The sequence below is a fragment of the Alosa alosa genome, chromosome 5, assembly GCF_017589495.1.
Source record: "Alosa alosa isolate M-15738 ecotype Scorff River chromosome 5, AALO_Geno_1.1, whole genome shotgun sequence".
Lineage (NCBI taxonomy): Eukaryota > Metazoa > Chordata > Actinopteri > Clupeiformes > Clupeidae > Alosa > Alosa alosa.
In genome coordinates, this window is record NC_063193.1 from 3,086,771 (window position 1) to 3,107,640 (window position 20,870).

General features: G+C 43.9%; 1 protein-coding gene across 1 annotated transcript in view; it reads left to right on the forward strand.

Annotated features, from left to right (window-relative positions):
* Positions 1 to 10,688: 10,688 nt before the first annotated feature.
* Positions 10,689 to 20,870, forward strand: part of srrm4 (serine/arginine repetitive matrix 4) — a 71,479-nt gene continuing 61,297 nt past the window's right edge. The window contains exon 1 of the mRNA XM_048244030.1: positions 10,689 to 10,852. Coding sequence (XP_048099987.1) covers positions 10,722 to 10,852 — 131 coding nt within the window. The 5' untranslated portion in view covers positions 10,689 to 10,721. The remainder of the gene's footprint in view (positions 10,853 to 20,870) is intronic.

Genomic DNA, 20,870 nt, shown 5'->3' on the forward strand with positions numbered 1-20,870 from the left:
AACTGTGATGAACTGCCCTAGTTGTGATTGTTTAGAGATTTTAAAGGTTTTATAACAACATCTTCTTTGGCTATTCTACAATCTATTCCCCTTTTCAGCACCAGTAGGCTACTTTCTGTGCAGCCGCACACACACACTCAGGCATGCCAAACAAGCATACACAAAAGTTTCAAGAGTGGGGGATGGAGTAAAATATGGAGACAAATTGAAGTGTGATTTATTTTCGCGGAACGGATGTACAGGACTGAGCAGCGGTCATATTTTGTACCGCTATGCGGTACATCTAGTTATATAAATGTTCTCACAGCAACATTTCTCAATATCACTCCTGGAGTCCATCTGTACTCCACGTCTTTTAGGTATAGAAATGTTTTTTGTTATGATTTAGTGGTGCATTGTGTGGTCGTATGATTAAAGTGATTTTGAATTGATCATGCTTGTGTAAAGGCCTTTTCTACGCTTTGCTCTTCACTTTTTTCAAGAATCTCGATGTTGCTATTTTGACAGTAAATGATTTTGTGTTTATAAATAACGTTGCAACACAGAAGAGAACTAGTCAGAGCACCAAATGTACATGGTGACAAAATATTTTAAATGAATAAGAGTATTAGCTGTTAACCCTGGACAACCCTTCTTTCCAAAAAATACATGTGAAATCTGCTTGTCTTAACATACCCCAAGGTAACCATGCTAGTCATTTGAAGTTGAAATTAAATCATTATGTGAAGAGTGTGACTCCTCAGTCCTCAGTAGCCATAGGGTGACGTTGAGTTTTCTGTATTTAGGCTACGGATTAATGGCACACGCCTTGCATTTAATGAAAAATGTGCTCACAATCTGCCCTGCGCCGCGCTGTACTGCGCTCCGGATAGAATTCCGCTAATGATCCAATCTGTTTGTGGTCACGTGCCGAGCGTGCTGGTCACACATGCCAATTACCCAGGTGCCGCACGCTGGTGGTTTGTGGAGGAGAAATTCAGTGGGACGAGAAAGTTGGGGGTGGGGTAAGGGGAGGATGGGGGGCTGATGGGCAGAATCAATTTGGCCAAAATAAATCGAGTCTACAAGGTCAATTATCTTCCTTCCCACTGCCGAGCGCTGCCTCTCAGTACTGACTCCTCTGCTGTACACAGTGGCAGCCTGTCCAGGACGACGAGTCGCGGCTCGTGTGTGTGTGTGTGTGTGTTGGGGGTGGGGGGAGCTCGGAGGTCTCAGAGACAAAAGCAGCACCAGCCATCCTAGCCATTTTGTGTGCAGTCTGGTTTTGGTTTCCAGGGAGGTGGGTGTGTGTGGATATTAGACCGTAGAGCGAGACGCTGGTCACTCACACTTCAATGTAAATGTGAGACAATGGTTAGAGCTGAGAAAGACACAGAGGAGAAGAGAGAGAGAGAGAAGGAGAGAGAGAAGGAGAGAGCCGACAAGACATTCTGTCACAATAATTATCTTTTAAGCAAGAATGGAACAGACTGCGCTCTGAGAAAGGACTAGAAATATATAAACGTACACTCTGAGTCAGGGTCTTACTTAAAGGGATGGATGGATGGATGAGGATGTAAGATTGAAAAAAAAACCCTGACTCTGACTTGTACCCTGCCCCTGACAGAGTAAAGAACGACAAAAAAAATAAAAAAAATGAATGCTGTCTCCTCGAATGACGTGGGGCGAAGTCATTAACATTCTCTGGGAGGCCTTGCCATCATTACCGATGAGCATTATGTCATATCCAGGGGGCCTGTCTCATCTCTGATGCCGAGCGAGGCCTCCTCTCTTGCCGTCTCGCCTGCTCTCCCCCGGAGTTTTTATCCATCCCTGCTGCTGATGTGATGGGAGAAGATAGCCGCACCCTCTCATCCACGTCTCCCCCGCGCCGACTGCTCAGTTTCAGTCTAGTACCGCACAGCAGCCATCCCTCCATATCCACAGACACTACACCACCCTCCACTTGCATCAAAACAAACAGAAAACTCACTTCATTACAATACAGCTAACAAGACACATTTTATATAAGAAGTGTCATTTGTTAATGTGTACATCATTATGAATAAACTTGTTAACTTGTACCTTGTAATGCACATGATATAGCATTTTACCAAAGATTCCATTATTATAGCAGTGTGTATAAAGCTATATAATGTGCATTACAAGGTACAAGTTAACAAGTTTAGGTTAAAGAAGCACTATGCAACAATTTTAGCCAAAATTACCTTAATTATGCAGGTTGGGAGTCGTTCTGATGGTTCTACAACACTTTCTGGGTCGTTTGTTGGGTGCTTCGTCTCCCCCTATCGCTTCTCCGCGGAAAAAACGAATATGCAACTTTCTGGACCCGGTCCGAGGAAAATCCGGATGTGACTCAGCGGAAGTATCCAATCGCGCCTCGGAAATTAAGTGAGATTGTAGTTTCGAAGAAGACTGCAAAACGGACGCCGACTTGGCTTTGTTGCTGTTGTAAGGGGGGTTGGGCGGTTTTGATTATTCCTTGTGTTATGCCTATGCTGATGTAAATTATACTGAAAGTTGCTTATTCTCACTTTCTTAAACAGCTGCACACATGTCAATTAGGAATAGTTGCTGAATGTTGTCTTTGGGAGGAGTTTCTAAGAAGTGTGCTCAGTGAAGTCTTTCATGATGAATTTGCAAACTGCAGACAGAGGTGTTTTTTGGAAGGTCTGGAAGAAATATTGTTTGAAGGATCATTGCACTTTCGGTAATGGTGTGATGACATATGGCAGACAGAAATGAGAGAGCGGAGAATGAAGAACAGCACACAAAAAAGCTTCCAGATTTGCAAAAGTTTCCTTACACTCTTGTTTAAAAAATGATGCAGAAGAATTAATATCAAGGCCAGACAAAATAAGAACTCCTCACAAAGTACTATTTAGTCTAAATATTTACTTCTGTTGATTATAGTTTACTGCTTGATAAATACATACAACTTAATTGAACTATACAGTATGGTCCATTCCGTAATTTTGTGGAAAAGCAGACAATTTATTTATTGAATTTACAGGATTTATTTATGTGGAAGTTTACGGCAGACTATCTGGCACAGTCTATAAAAGATCAGCTGTGCGTTGAGGTCAGAGACAGTGGAAGCCACTCTGCTGGAAACCAGCGGCTCATTAAGTCATCGCCGCTGCAGGTGCTGTTTTAATTTGTCCGCTTTGATGGTGATCACAGGTCATGCAGGGATGAAGGAGGATTGATTTTAGATAAGTTGTCCTCATCCGGCCAGCAGAGGATGAAAGCCACCCATCAGAACGCACATTCGTTTGAAAGAGAAATGGGAGAGGCTGGTTTGAATGTGACAGTAGTGAGACGAGTATCCATCTAGATAATCAAGTAGCCTATAGCTGGAGGCTAGCCAGCTTCCAACTTGCATGTTTCCAGAAAACAGAATCATATAGAAATGTAACAAAAAAAAATGTAATTAGCAGAAATGAATCACTTTTAAACTGTCAAAGAGCAATTATACTTTTTGATTGAAATCTTCATCAAGTCAACCAGTTCTGTAAGGAGTGAATCTGTCTTTTACTTAAGGTCACAGACTTTTGAGTAGTCCAGCTCAGCTTGATGTAGTACTTGTGATGAAAGTGGACTAGTATTAGCCAGGGATCCTGCAACATTGTTTGTTTTTTTTCATTGTGGGCTACCATGGGTTGCATTTGCATATTTTTGAAACTGTCAGTACATGCAAGTCTGAAATGTCAAGGGCATTGACAGAGTATGAATATTTTTTCAGCTCACAAGAGACCAAGCAAACCTTTCTTATTCTGTTTGTCTCTCAGAAGAGTTAGTGTTAACACTTTATTTTAAGGTTCACATGTGAGCCACTAATACATACCTAATTAATGCCTGTATTAGTGACTTGTAAGGCATGTGTTAGGCAACATTAATAATTTGTTAGGCGTGTATTCACACATTTCTTTTTTCTTTATATAATATTAATAATGACCTAGTAAGCCTTGTTCTCTACTTACTAATTAGTAGTAAGTACCAAAAGAGAATATGTATAACCCACTAGTATACTGTCTGAATAAATCCTAAATAGTGGGAGAACAGTTGTAGAACAAGCAAGTATATGTCAATAAAGTCAATAAAGTATTACCGAGTTAGTTAGAGATATTCTTCAGCTAAAGGTGTGTGCTATTTAGAGTGCTAAGCATCTTTCATAAGTTGCAGTGCAAAACAATTCTTCAAATTTATCTCTATTCAGGCATTTTGATTGAAATAACTTGCTTTTTTCCCCTCCTCCTTCCTGGCGTGTATTTCTTTTAGAAATAAATAACACTGCATCTCTTGACATGTTGACTGTTTGAATTAGGCAAAACCTGACACAATTGGACAGTTTCACTGAATTCCCGTTTTCATCCTCTGACAGGAATAAAGGATGGTTTTTATGGCAATGTGCAGGCAGAAGTAGACAGCCGGGCTGGTGACAGGGATAATCTTTATTTTATCTCTGTACCTCGAAGGAAGGGGGGATACGCAAAGAAGGAAAGGAGCTTGCGCTTGCACATAAGATCTAATTATACCCGAGAGATTGACTACTGGGCCAGTTTTACCTAAAGCAGAAATATGTAGGAATGACTCTGCCACCTTCTCAATTACTTGTTTTGTGAACCTGAATGGATAGGGAGATGGCAATTACGATTGTTGCTGGATTTGTCTGTCATTGAGCACAACTTTAAATATTTCACATCTTGTTATCGACAGAATAAAATGGGTTTTCAGTAAACAAAATAATGTTGATGTTTTGCATGCAAACAAATAAAGGAAAATCATGCACAGATGTTTGAACTCTATCCACCAGTGTATTATATAAAGGACAATAAAAGATTTGTTAAGTAAGTTTGCATTTCAATAACCTTGAAACCAACTTTATTGTAACCTTGATCATAAGATATAGACCCTTTCAACAATAAAAACAAAAACAATGCTTGAACGTTCTATTTGGGCCCCAATCTACTTCCTCTGCATTAAAATAACATATGGAATGTTAAAAAGGAAGCCTTGTGGGGCCAACTATGATGCTGATAATGGAACTCTCTTGAAAGGGTCCATAACTCCTCACTGACTCTTAAGGGCCGTTCACAGCAGGAGCGATGACTATGAAGATAACTGTAACTATATCGATATGTACGTCCACACTGACCAACGATAAGGAAAGTCGGTTTTGAATTTGCGCATGTAAACTGCATATCTCGATTTCAGAACCCTGGATAAGCCCATATTCCGGTTTTGCGTAACCCGGTTATGCTAAGTTTAGTACTCCGAAAGAAACCACGATACAGTTCCATGTATACACGATCCCGGTTTCAAATGCAAATGCACAATTGCATTAGAAACCGGGATAAGGTGTGTGCTAATAACTTTATTGTTGGTAACCTGGATACTAGTATTCATCACGTATACATATTAATTAGCGTTTCTCTATGTTCATTTAAACAACACATCCCAGGTATTATCAAAACCTGGGAAAAGCCTAATAACCGGGATACTGATGTGCATGTTGTTATTGTTATAGTTTGTGTGTGGATGTTGTTATTAGCTAGTGATACTTTTTTGACATTGTTGTTATAGTTATTATTCTTGGTGTGAATGGCCCTTAACCCTAACGCAACATTTCAGCCGATTCCTCTTTGCTGGCAGAATGTCAACAGACAGGTTATTTGATTGTCTATGATGGCCAACTGACATACAGTTTGATTGAGAGGACTGATCAGTCTCATTATCCTGACAAATATGGACAAATGCAGTCACAAAGTCACATCCAAAACTAAAATAACGGTAACACTTTACTTGACAGTATCGACATAAGAGTGAACATAAGAGTTTTATGCCATAAACGTTTATGACTTATTTATGACACGTTCATGACAGTGTCATGTCACTCTTACAGTATGTCGATACTGTCAAGTAAAATGTAACTTTAATGCTATTCTTTCAAAATGTCTCATTGGCGAGTGACTATGTTGGTCAAGTGTGCACTCTGACAGGGAAGCAACACCGGGCGCGTAACTGAAGTATTCTTTTCACGACGCGTACAAAACATTTTAGAAGACTGGTCAATTTTTTATGTGCCGCTATCACGTGTAGTGTAGCTACTTCCATTCATATACAGTCTATGCTTCTATTCATTATAGTAGAAGCTAATTGTTGCAGCAGACGCAACGTGAAAGGAACGCTTCAGTTACATGTCTGGTGTAGCTTCCCTGTAAGAGGTTTTTTGAGTAAAACATTAGAATAATCTCAAAAACCTCTTTAATGCAACTCCTATGACAAAAGAACAACACAAATAGGCAGTCATCTGTGAATTAAGCTGATACTTCAAACAATATTCTTCTTATGAATCAACAAAACTGTGGGAGATAAAGCTTGAGTTCTCAGTCTCTTGCTGCTAAACTGCTAAAGTCTTACTGAAGCTTCTCCTGTCCTTAGCTGAAGGTTACTTGGTGATGTAAGGCAATAGTGTGTATTTTTCTCGACTGAGTTTATTATTTCCGTGAGTAATTATTGAGTTTTAATTCATTTGTAAATACAAGAAAAATACAGTGATCTTTTGAATATGATATTTGGCCGCTGAAATGAGGCTGAGTGGCAAATCACATCTGTAAGCAATGTATTAATTGATTATTTTCAGTCCATATTAACAGTGTACATTACAGTATGCTATAGAAAAGGAGTGTAGAGGAGTTTGCCAGACAAGAGAGCCTTCATCTCATACCATTTACTCCTCTTCCCTTCATTTCCCCCGGAGAGTTAGCACTGGATCCCAGATATCAAAGCGTCCTTCATGATCATTATTTTGAGCATTTATGCAAAACTCTTCTCCACTAGTCTGAGTCATCCTTAAATCCTAGTCCTTTCTCTGTGAACTTGAGCTTGAAGACTTTGACGTGACATAGGAATGTCAATTATAAGCAGGATTTGCTGACAGTACACAGCCATAATGGCTCTCATGAGGCTCTTAAGTAAGACAACACAATATAGAAGTCACAACCTTATAGACCACAGCACCCACCATAGTTGTTTAAATTGTTTCCTTTGTTTTCCTCGAGACAAGCCAATTCACTACTGAACTGTGTTTTGTATCATTTCTGCATTTGACTTCCAAAAAGCATTTTTAATTTGTACAATCTGTAAATAGCACAACCACCCCTCGAGGGAAAGGCCTGCTCTCTCTGTGTAGTTGGGAAACAGCTTTTAATGGATGCAAATGGTTAGTATTCCCAGGCACAATCCAAACATATTTTCAGTTTTGTTGAACACGTTCTGAGTCGACATTTGGCTTAATTCAAGTGTACTTAAAACCCATCTTTATTCAAAGCACATTGACGAGCCACCCACTTATCATTAAGCGCGGGATGTTGTTACACATTAAGTTTGGTGTTAGTGGCTGAAATTTGCATAATTAATCAGCTAAATCGCAGGCATCACCGACTGTCTGCATACCTATTAGTTGAGAAATGAGAATGAGATCCCCGATGTCGTAGCGGTACAAAGTTCCTGGCATTCTCAGACTACTTGACAGGTTTCTCTCTTCTGAGATAGATATAGACCATCCATTTGTCAAGTCACAATACTTCAATGTGTTCTCAAAGGTAAAACCTACAGACCCAGATTTTTAAAGAGGCCCTATGGAACAATTTTAGCAAAAATGACCTTAATTATGCAGGTTGAGAGTCGTTGTGATGGTTCTACAACACTTTTTGGGTCGTTTGGTGGGTGATTCGTGTCCCCCTAGTGCTTCTCCGCAGAAAAAACGAATATGCAACTTTCTGGTCGCGTTCCGAACACATCCGGATGTAACTCGGCGGAAATACTCGAAAATGTAGTCAGATTGTAGTTTCTAAGAAGACTGCAAAACAGACTCTGACTTGACTTTTTTGCTGTTGAAATTGTAAGTAGCCTACCCTTGGGAGAACTTCGTTTTTGTAATGTGATTTGATAGTCTCTTGAACAATGTGTTTGCTCGACCGTTTTATTGTGAGCCCTATGTGTTTAGCTTGGTTTATTGATGGCTAGCTCGCTAGCTAGTGGGGGTTTAGCGTAGCGGTCACTTGCTACCGAAGCTGCAGGGGGAGCTATGTCGTGAAAAATGCGAGGCCAAATCAGGCGAAAACCCAGAAACAGCGAAGGAATAACCAGACCTGCATAGGGTTTCTTTAAATATCTAGACGAATTGTAAAATAATCCTTCCAATCTCTTTGAACATGCACAATTCAAGATAATTATTATTTACCCAAAATACAGTATTCAAGGTATTTTCTACCCACATGCTAATTGTGCCCATTTAATCTTACATAAAACCCCTGATTACAGACCCAATTTGAATTTTATATTTCAACCTTAGACTCTTGTTCCAACAGGACACAACACTTTAAGCATCTTGCCAGTTTAATCTCAAGTGGGATTACTCTAGATCCTTAATAGTACCTCTCTACTCATTCCCATCATGTCAAGTTAGGCCAGTGTTCTCAGTTTGTGAATCATGGATATGCAGACATGAGTGTAGTTTATTGCTTATTGTTGTTATTGTGTTGTTTATTGCCAAAAGCACATCTTTTCCCCTGTGTCCCTGTCGATCAACTCAGGCTGAGTTTTTGGCTGGGCGCGGAAGCACAGCTGGGCTTTGGCTGTAAGTGATAAGTGTGTCTTTGGCACCCAGGCTGTGCGCTTGAAGGGGAAGCGTTTTGCCCTCAGAGGCCTGAAGAGAGGGTTAGTGGAGTGGGGGGGCAGGAGGGGTGTGTGTGTGGTTGGGGGGGGCATGAACCACCTGCTCCTCTCCAAGTCCTTCTCTTTGTTATGCAGATGCAGTGGCCACCAGCTTGGGGCTCTGTCCAGCACTCAGAGAGGAGGAGGAGGAGAGAGAGAGAGAGAGAGAGGCTAAAAGATAGTGTGTTCCTCTGTGAGTGCATGAGAGAGATGTAGACAGAGTGGAGTGAAACTGTGTGTGTTTGTGTAGGTATGTATATGTGTGTGTGTGTGTTTGTGTGTGTGTGTGTGTGTGTGTGTGTGAGAGAGAGAAAGAGAGAGAGAGAGAGAGAGAGACAGAGGTAGGAGGGATAGAGAGAGAGAGAGTGGGGGGCTGGGTGCCCGGCAGAAGATGTCCCCTTCTCTGTGACCTGCTCCCAGTGTCTCAGTGTCACACCCTGAGCAAGACAAAACAAGCCTCTGTCAGCCCAGCTTTTCACGCACGCTCCATCATACACACACGCACACGCACACGCACACGCACACGCACACACACACACACACACACACACACGTGCACTTCTACACACACCTTCACTCCCATCCACAATATAACATACACAAATACACACACACACACACGTGCACACACACACACACACACACACACACACACACACTCACTCCCACCCACAATACAATTCACACACACAATACAATTCACACACACACACACACACACACTCACTCCCACCCACAATACAATTCACACACACAATACAATACACACACACACACACACACACACACACACACACACACACACACACACACACTCACTCCCACCCACAATACAATTCACACACACACACACGCACACACACACACACACACACACACACACACACACACACACACACACACACACTCACTCCCACCCACAATACAATTCACATACACAACACACACACACACACAAACAGACATACGCACAAAAGCCCACATCTTTCACTTGTTACGTCTCGCCCTACGCCTCATCAGACTTACCATAGAACAACGCAAGAGAGAAGAGAAGAGAAGAGAAGAGAAGAGGAGGGGATGCTTCTGTTTTCAAACTGAGGATCCAGAGAAAAAGAGGGAGGGAGGGGGGAGTGAAGGAGGAAGAAAGGGAGAGGACAGGAGAAAAAGAGGACAGGAGGAGGGAGGGAGGCTGGAGAGGATGACGGGGGCGCCTCACTGAATGGGGAGGGCGAAGCCGACCTCCTCTTGAGCAAATAAAAAGCAGCTGCACGCCGAACGCCGCTGCCACTCTCAGCATGTCCAGGCAAGGGAACACTTGGGCTGCACAGACACGCACACAGAGCCAGAGAAAAGGGACGCCTCTGGGACTACAGGACTGAGGCGGAAAAGGCAGAGAAAGGACGGAGCAAAGAGGAGAAATCAGGAGAAAGGAGAAGAGAAGGAGAGAAAAAAAGACCAGAGGACAGCTGAGCAACAGTGTCTTTACGCTTTTCTCCCCTGACGCCTGGCACTCTTTTCATCTCTCTCTCTTGCACTCTCTTTCTCTTACACACACACACACACACACTCACACACACACACACTCACACGCTCTTCTGTCGTTCTATTTTCTGCCGGCTTTCAGAACTTGGACAGCTCCTGGGCACACGTGCCTGTGTGTGGATGCCCGTATCAGCAGTCTCCAATAAGCAAACGCAGAGAGAGAGAGAGAGAGACGGAGAGAGAGACGGAGAGAGAAAAAGAGAGGAGATAGTGTCAGAGAGACTCCAGGAACTCTACCACAGGAGATCTCCCGTCACCCTCATCCACACCCCCATCTCAGCCACTCCGGAACTACAGTAGCAGTGGCTGAAATCAGTGGCAGCAGCAGAAGTAGTATCGGCAGCAATAGTCTCTCAGCTCCTTAGTGAACCCCCCCTCCCCAATCCCAAGCTGAAGTCCATTGTGACCCCCCCACTACCCCCTCCCCCCCTCCCTACAACCCCCAGCCTGGAGCCACCATGACCAGCGTCAGAGAACATGAGAAGCTGCTCTTCGAGAAGTTCTGGCAAGGGACCTTCAAAGCTGTCGCCATGCCACGACCAGAGAGTGTCATTGTGGCCAGCATCACCGCCGGAAGGACCTTGACCAAGTGAGTCTCTTTTCGTTGTTCCTCTTCAGTGTGGGGGCGTATGCTAATGTAGCGCTCACTGCTTTGGGCTTGTCTGTTGCCAGTCATTGTTACAGAGCAGACAGGTGGTTTCAGTAACGGCTCGTACGGTTGCGACTGTGTGTGATTTACTTTTCATTTTACCCTGTTCAACTGTGCGAATATGACCCTGGTGTATCCATATGCTTCGTGTGCCTTAGTGCTCTGCTCGTGTGGTAATATAGATGATTGTGATACATCACCTATCATCCACGAGGAACGTCCTGTGTATGGGAGACTCCCCCGGAACGCTTGGCTGGAAAGCCTTGTCTGAATGTGTACATTATACTCTGACTCTGAATGTCAATGATTAAACTACTGTCTTAAGAAGTAGTGATCATATACGCAATTTTTTAAAACCCTGGTGTCCTTGTTAGTCAAAGTAGATATTGTCATAAATAGTGATATTCATACAGCAGCTTTGTAGGGAAATTAACAAAATAATGAGTATGCTATTTCTGTCATTCTATCATTATTGCTTTACTTTGACATAATTTCTGTGAACACATTTCAATCAACTGAGACTCAGTTGCACGATTACAGTGGCCATTTAGTGTCACATCGTGGGACTGATCATACTTATGCTGTTGTCAAGATTCATGCTGACACTCAGAACCTATTATAATGCTTAAACGTGCTTAACCCAGCTCAGTGTACAACATTTGAGGCATTTTATGGAGGTCTAAGGAGAGAAGTGTCAGGAAGAGTTACTGAGCACTAGACTCGTATAGCCACCTGAGACCAAAAGCCCCCACACACACACACAAACACACACCACCCTGGGGGACACTGCCCATTACAGTGTGTTATCATGGATAGTGATGTTGTGTTGCACAGCCATTTCAGAGGTCTGCGACACAAAGGTCACAGGCTGTGTCAAAAGGAGGGAGTGAAGGAATATGAAGAAGAAGAAGACTCAACCTTGAGTAGTGATGCACACACTCTGATGAAACCCCCCACCCCACCCCACCACTGTGTGTGTGTGTGTTTTGGCCATCCCGTCCCTGTATCCCCAGACAAATCTCTCATACGCTCCCATAACAAACGCCTAACACGCTCTGACATCTAGATCTCCTATAAACTCTACCTCATCCCCTACGCTTGACTGGACCCAGCGTGGCGCACAAATGAGCACAGGCGTCCATCCAGGTCTGTCAACTTGCAACTTAAGGGCCTACACTGCATAGGGCCTGCATCAGGGCCAAGCATGTATACAAAAAATAATAATAATCACCGGCCGACTTTTGCTTTGACGTTGTCACATCATGTCTTCATTACGACCATTACTTCACTGACGCTATTCTTACCAACATTTCTCCCCCTGCAGGGAAAATCCCGGTTCCTTGTTGTGCTATTTCAAACACAAGAAACAAACGTTGAAATGTGATTTATTCCCTGCTTGATGTGTCTTGATATTTCTCTCTGAGTCAGTGCGTTGCTCCGGTTTAGTGCGAGGTACAGCCAAATGAAACTAATAATGAATCTATTCATTATTGCTGTAAAATTCCTGTCTTGTTTCAGCACACGCAGCTCAGCATGAGCACGAGAATTAACTTGACAATAGCACTGCGCAGCAGCGCGATGCACTTCAGAGCCGGAGTCCGTAACTGGCATCCGCGTCATTTGTGCACGTTTTCATCCCTAATTTTCTCCTCTGTGCTGCCACAAGTGTTTGTGGGGTGCTCTGTGACAACATAAGACAACACAAACCCTTTGCGCTGGAGCTGTCTCCTTCGTTTTCGAGCTGAGTCGTGGCATGTAAAGTCCATATTCATGAGGCTCTCTTGCCCTGTGGGAGCAGATGACTCTGATGTTGGTCTGAGCGTCAAGGGAAAATGATAGCAACAATTACAATGACGTAAATGTCACTAATTCAGCCACTGATGCTATAGTACGTTTGCATTCGCACATTCACCCAGACGCTCACTGCACAACTCTGTGCATGGTTTAGGCATACATTCTCATTAGGACATTAAAACTACAGAAAAGAACATTGCTGAGCAGAGAGGGGTGAAATGATCTCTTTTCTCACAATTGAGGTAGACAGGAAATGCATGTGTATAGAATTCCGAATGCCAAGCTCAATAGCTGACTGAGTTTTGAGATCTTCACTGTTGCTCTAAACCCAGACTCATGTTGAACATCACATGCACTTTAACTCAGAGACTCATTTGAGGGAGCTGCACCCCCCACCCCCTGCCACCCCTCTTTCAGTACCCCCTCACCTCATTGCTCCCTGCCCCTAGAATAAGAACTTGTTTTGGAGGGGGGACTATATGTGGTTTGGCTCGAGCACCATCAGAATTAGAGTTGCCAACTGCCGCAGGGTCCGTGTCCTCATTGAGCCCTGGTTCCCAGCCCATGTTATTGTTTTAGCATTTTTATCCCTGCCCTTTGTCATCATCAACCCCCTCCCCGTCCCAAACAGCCGCCCCCAACCTCTCTTTCCCTCTGTCCATCCTCCTGCCACTCTAGCCTGAGGAGAACCTCAGTGTAATTAGAGACGGACGTCCTCCACTACCCACTCACCCAGCAGAGAGAGAGGGAGCAAGAGACAGAGAGAGAGAGAGAGAGAGAGAGAGAGAGAGCTGGGGAGAAAGAGTAAAAGACAAGCAATATGAGATGGAGGGAGAAGAGAGAAAGACAGGATAACAAGAAAGGGAGTAAGATTGAAATAGAAGGAATGAGAGGTAGGATAGAGGGAAAGAGAGAGAGTGAAAAGGAGATACAGCAGGCAATGATAAAAAGATGGGGAGAAAGAGGTATAAAGAAAAAAGAAAAAATGAGTAGGGAGAAAGAGCAGAGGAGACAGAGAAAGATAGAGAGAGTGAGAAACAGAACATAAGGAAGAGGGGGATATGGGGGCGATAAGCTCACTGTTCCTGCAGCTGGGGGGCCATATCCTGGGCTATTATACCCCTGCAAGCTGTTAGTCTCTGGGACGCACGCCACTAACAATACAGGGAGTTTGGGAGGAGTCGGGGGGCGGGGGGTGACCCAGAGCAGGGGCAGATGGCCCGCATGAACAGAGGCGACAATAGAGGCGGGGTGGTGTGGAGTGGAGTGTGTGGGGGTACTCAGCAGATGCTGGTTTCATAAGGCAAAAGAACATGGGGTGAGATTAAAGGGGGACCATGTCGGTGTTCCTCCACATCTGCGAGTGCATGTGTGGGTGTGAGGCTCTCTCCGCTAAGCCCCGGACCTTCAAAGAGAAGATTCTTGAAAAATTGGACTAGAAAAGGAAATCAAGTACGTGGCAGGTCTTATGCCGTAAATGAGCAGTGTCCAACCTCAAAATGCTCCTGTCAAATTCTGCAGTCCAGTCAATGCGAGAGAACCCCAGGGCTGCCTTATTCATTAAGCTGCAGACCAACACAGGAGCCAAACCAGCTGAAGGCGGCTCTCGGTGTGGCTATTTCAGTGGATCCTCTTGAGTGTCTTTCAATTGCATCAAAAGACCAGCCTCTGTTGTCAGAGCAGCATGGCGGCTGACCTCATGACAACTCAAAATGCACACTAGTGTGGTGGCACTATTGATAAACATGAATGCCAGACTGTGACGGTCTAGATCCCCATTTACCAAGACTGCACTCTGAGGGCCTGTAGCTGGAGATGGAGCACTTTCATGACAAACATAACTGTGGAAGAAATACACAATGAAAGTACCCTCAATGTTAATAACAGCAAAACTCAATCGATAAATAAAATTGTGGATCCACTACGTGATTCAGATACCCTCATTAGTCATGCATTCTAACACCACCACATCCACCAAGTTTAATAAAAAACATTGTTTCGATTGTGATGTTGTTTCGCGTAACCCTGTTGATAAATGAACAGACTGACACACCAAAAGTGCTGCCTCCTTGGTGGTGGTAATAACGTGGTCCATTTTAATCTGCTTTATTAAAGATTTCCGCTGGTTTACCTAATTGTGAAGTAGCGCCCTGGTTTGGTTGCAGTTTCGCAATTAATTAAATCAAAATGTCTGAACAAGGCTGGGAACCTACGTCAACTAGAGTAGCCTGCATTTATACCATCGGTGTGTCTATTTAAAGGTGTTTTATTTCAGTCCAAGGCAATAACACAGCTGTTGCTAAACCAAGGAGTGCTAAGAGAATGTGTTTCTCTGTGATCACAATGTGTTGCTGTACAGTGCACAGAGCACAGCCATCTTAAAGCCCTCCTAACGAGAATAACTGGTGTTCAACAACTGCACACAAACAAATGAAATCGATTTAGCATGACCAGCAAGCTAATAACATGACAACAACTGTAATAAGCCTAGGATAAGTAGCCGCCATGATAATCTGCCACCATCAGCATGTCAGCATGGAGTCTCTGAATGGTTCTGCGTGTGTGTGTTGACTTTGTCTTTAAATGAATCTGCGTTTGTGTATGGACTCAGTCTTTGGATGAATGGGTATGGACTCTGTGATTCTGAAAAAACCTGTGTGAAGCTGGACATTAGGAGAGAGAGAGAGAGAGAGAGAGAGAGAGAGAGAGAGAGAGAGAGAGAGAGGGAGAGAGAGGGAGGGAGAGAGTCTGTGTATACATGTGTGTTCATGCATATCTGAAACCATTTGAAAATAGAGTGGATGTCCTTAAAAAAAACAACACAAGTCCCAACACAATGCAAATTGCAGAGATGAAAACACACTCCCAGCACCACAGCAGGAATACATCACTATACACCTGTGGGCTCTGCCCAGCATGTCCAATGTCATTCCCACAGAGGTCAGTCTGCCCCCAAACTACCCTCCCCCATGTGCCTTGTGGGGTAAGTAAGGGTCTTCTGGGTCCCTCTGCATGTCTAGTGACAGCCTCCACACACACCCCACACATGAGTCACAGGGGGGCACTGCGGGCCCCTGAGGCCCTGGTGGGAGGTGGATGTGTGTGTGTCTGTCTGTGTGTGTGTGTGTGTGTGTGTGTGTGTTTATATGTGTGTCTATATGCGTGTGTGTGTGAGCGTGTCTATATGTGTGTGTTGCGTGCGGAGCTGCGGCGCTGCTGATAGGGCGTCTTCCTGCAGGCTCCCCACCGTAACTCCAGCGTAATCTGACAGTGGCAGTATTTCAGTGCCGATGGGCGCGTTTGGAAGTTAGGATGCAGCGGAACGGGAATGCTAGTTTGGGTTTAAATCTGGTTTTGCAAAAGTGCCACTTTAGCAGAGAGAAACGGGGAGAAATTGGTGCTGTTCGTGCTCGGTACTCTACACTTCAAAAGCTGCCATCAGGCAAAACAAACATGAAATACTTTGGGAGGAATTTGCAGATGATAGAGTTACCTCTTTTGTAGCTATTTGGATGTGTTCAACTCATCAAGAAAATATGAAACTATATATATATATATATATATATATATATACACATATATACATATATACATATGTACCATACATATCCACTTTGCTTATACTTTACATAAGCACTTTACATTTTGAAATGAAGGATTGATTGACTTGAAATCAATAAATTGTGTGAAACCTTTCCCAGTGTTTTACTGTCCTATTGGATAATATGGGAAATAAAATCAGTCCTACATTTCCCCTCAAACCTGTGTACAATGGTCCCAGCCGGCTTTGTGATTGTTTGTGTACAAACAGTCATAACTGTGCAGGGCTGCACCACTTTTTTGCTAATCTCAGTCATGGTAGAAAGTGATTATTTGTGCAAACAACAGTATTTGTTTGTTTGGTATTTTTCTGACCTTCAGAGGTAGACGATTACACATAACTTTACTGTAACAATTTACTCAGTGGTTTCCCCTCTTTTTTTTCCTGACAGTTGCTTATCATTCCATCAACCTTCTTTCTCTCCTCCAACTCAGGTAGGTTGTTTTTCCCCTGGTCAGCCATCTCGGTTATCTGTAGAATTCCAACTTCAGAAATACGGATGACGAAGGACTTCCATGTTATTGTTTTACCCATGAATTGATAACAATAACATTTTTATATGGTAGTGTTTTCCTAAAATGAGAGAATGGGAGATACAGTATAAAGGGAGAGAGGGAACATGGAATGGTAAAGAAGAAAGAGAGAAAAACAGAGGATGAGAGAAAGGAAAAGGAACGTTGAGTGAAAGAACCTAGATAGAGAGATGAGTAGAAAAAGAAAGAAAGACAAAGGGAGAAAGAGATAGAATGAGAGCAGAAAAGCCTTTTCCACTGATTAGTTCCCAGGCAGGATACAAGAACACTAAAGGAACCTGGCAGCTCTACTGGTAGCCTCTGAAGAACCACAGCGTGCTATCTCTCTCTCTTTCTCTCTCCCTCTCTCTCTCTCTCTCTCTCCTTTCTCCCTCCCACTTTTAATGAGAGCTCAAACAACTAGTATCGGACTGTCTCCAGAGGGCCAAAAGTGTGCAGGGGTTCGCGTGGAGTTTATTAATGCAATAAAGTCTACGCTGACATGGCAGGCCCTGGTGAGCGTTAGGCTGAACATAACAGCGTAGCCTCCCAACAAGGGGGCCAGGGAGATTAGATTCAGTGCTTAGAGACAGGCCAAGGGGATGCAAAGAGCCCCAATAAATGCCATCTACCCTTTTCAGCGGTGGCAGTTTCATGATCTGTGGGGGCATTTGTCCACTATAGGGCCCTGGGCCTGACACTGTAATTAATTTGGACGTCGAGTTAAGAATGGCGTGATTTGAAGTTGATGACAGTGATTCGTGTGCGGTCAGTTCATCTTTTCAGACAGGCATGAGAGGAGCTCCATACTCATGGACACCCACACACACACACACACACACACACACACACACACACACACCCCTTTTCCTGAGATGATTCATCATCTGACCGTCAGGGAGTTCATGCCCCTTCAGTGAACGTCCATGTCCATGCATAATCTTCCCCCCGTAGCGTCACCAGCAGTCGAACGAGGGGGACTGCACAAAATTCTTCTTGGTTTGTCAAAAGACAGAAAGATCTATGGTGAATACAAAAGAAAGAAAGAAAGAAAGAAAATAACTGAAGAAAGAAAGCAGGAAAGAGAGAGCTCGAGCAGGGCAGCTGCAGCTGCGGCGCTTTAAAGGCAGCCGATCAGAGGGGACATTAGAAGGATCATGTCACCGCCGGCCGTGTAGCCGACGGACAGGCACGCAGGGAGGGCTCACCAATCATCCCTTCCCTTCAGTCAGCCGCTTAACTGAGTGTGAGCCAGCCACAGGGGGAAAGACGGAAGGGCACAGAGAGACAGAGAGAGAGAGAGAGAGGGATGCAGACAGACAGGGAGAGGGAGAGAGTGAAAGAGGTAGAGAGAGAGAGCAGGGTGAGGAGAAAGTAAGACAAATAAAGAGAGACAGAGAGGTAAAGAGAGAGGGAGAGAGAAAGAGAAAGGAGAGGGAGAGGGAGAGTGACAGAGGTGAAGAAAGAAAGACAGAGAGGGGAAAAGGTAGAGAAAGAGGGTCAGAGAAGCAAAAAGAGAGAGCGGTAGAGAGAGAGAGAGAGCGCTAGAGAGAGAGAGAGAGAGGGGGAGAGAAAGTGAAGGAGGGAGGGAGGGAGACGCGGTGGAGAGGTGCTGAGAGGAGGAAAGGGCCGCTTGCTGCTCACTTTCTGGTGGCACTGCCACTGTAAACAAGGCCCTATTCACACTGCCCTCACAGACCTCCTGTTGGCCTGCTGGAGCCACGTCTGCTCTTCCGTGCCTGTTGGCCAGCACCTCGTGTGGCTGGTAATAGCGCAGGTGTCATTTTAAATCAGCCTTGGCATACCCCCCACCCCCCTCAACCACACACACACTCCGTCCTTTCCTTTTGGTCTCGGTGGAATTGACCCAAATGGAAAAAGAACAGCGGTCAGAGAGGAGAGCTCATAACAGAAATTGAGGCCCCGGAGGTGTTTAGGGGAATCTCATGTAGGTGGGAGTCCCTGTGTGTCTTCTGATCTTTCACAAAGGCACACAGACGCCTCCTGTCTCCTTCTATCTGCTCTTTTAAAGCAGACATTATTAAACAAGCCCAGACCCAAAATCTGCTCTCTCATAGGAGAGATTATTAAACGAGCCCAGACTCTCCTGAGGTTTTCGTCCATGTTAAATTCAAGTGCTTGATGACACAATGTAGCACATTGGATTCAAGTTCAAGTTTATTTTATTTTGATAATTTCAACAATAACTTTATCATGTCATGTTATTTGTCATTTATAATGTCATCATATCATTCTAGCTTGAAATCTCACTTCCCGAGAATTCCTAAAAATATTGAGGAGTGTTATTTAGAAAAGTATTGATTTATGAAAGCAGTGGAGCTTAGCAGTAGCACATAAAACTTCAGTCAGGTAAGACTGCTATGCCCTTAGCCTGGAAGCCAGCCTGAATTTAACCACTCCCACCGAAGTTGAGGTCGGGAAATTCAGTCTGGACTTGTTACATTGAGAAGCCTCTATGCCCGGTTGAGAGCTGTGTGCACCAATCAAATCATCTGGGTGGGCTTTATACGATGGTGGCCAAATGAGCAATGGTGCCTACTCATTCACATCACCTGAGCACACTTCTAGACTATCGCTAGAGAAGCTAGACGTTTAGACTTTGCCATCATGTATTGCACAAGTATCGGTTGAAACACACCCCATATTCACGTCCCAATGATGCAGTACCAGACTCAAATTCTGAATAGAATTGAGCTGTCAGGTTAGCTAAGCTCTGACTAGTACGGTAGAACAGCTCGGGATGAAGTTTTCTCAGAAGGCCGTTACAGTTAAACACCGATGTGAGAGGAGAGCTTCCAAGGATATGTAAACGTACTCCACTCCCATATACCGTTCTACGTTCACCGCTCCTGTACACCCCCACACACACACACATACACACACACCTATACACACACACACACCCTACCCCCCCTCAGCATGATCACGGGCCATTATGAAAATGCAAACTTATCAAAGTCAAACCTTCATCACTTAAATTAAATCATTTCAAGCTCCACTGCCTCCTGCACGTCGTGGCCTCCCCTTCATTTTTCATTTCCGTCCCTTGCCCATTCTCATTTGGGGAAGGCGATCTGCCATTCACGTGAAATTGCTTCCATTTGCATAACTGATGCCTGCTTTTCTTTTTTTGTCCTCCTTTTCTTTTTCCCCTGTTTCCTGTGTAAAGGCACCAGAAGGAGAGATGGGGGAGGTGTGTGTGTGTGTGTGTGTGTGTGTGTGTGCGTGTAGGCTTATAAGTTGCACATCATTACACAATTCCTTCCCTGCTTCTCACCTTTGAGTTTAACCAGCTTGCAGGCCAGGGTGATAAGTTCTTTGAAAACCAAAGTCTGTATCCTATAACAGTATCTCAATGGCTGACACTGTACACTTCAATTAATTTCAAGTCAGGACTCCACTGCAATGTGTGATTTTTTACATACGTACATACTCAAATTCTGAATAGAATTGAGCTGTCAGGTTAGCTAAGCTCTGACTAGTACGGTGGAACATACCCTAATAATAATGACAAGCTTTATTTGTATAGCACCTTACAGCACCTTTCATACACAGAATGCAGCTCAAAGTGCTTTACATTTGGAGCATTAAACACAATAACAAAATTTAATAATACAAACAAACAAACAAAACAGTAAATGAAGTAAACAATAAAACTGTTGGTAAACAGCCTTGTGCCAATGCTGGATGATTGAGGTAGGGGAAGCACATGGTCTGTTATGGGCATGCCACCTGATGGAATCTTCCCCACTCTCTTACCTTTGAGTTCAGCTTGAGTTCAACATGAGGACCCTGTTTTGTCATTTAGATTTGCAGACTTGCCACATAGAGAAGGACACGGGGATACAATTTGAGATACACACACATGCACTTTATGCTTTGCAGTTGTACAGTGTACAGTACTAGTTGGTGGTGTAATATGAATATGAAGTAAATGGCAAAGATATGCTTTGTAACTGCATAAACATGGCAAAGAGGGTCTGGAGTACATCCCAAGCCATTCTAATTAGATACGAATTATATTTTAGGT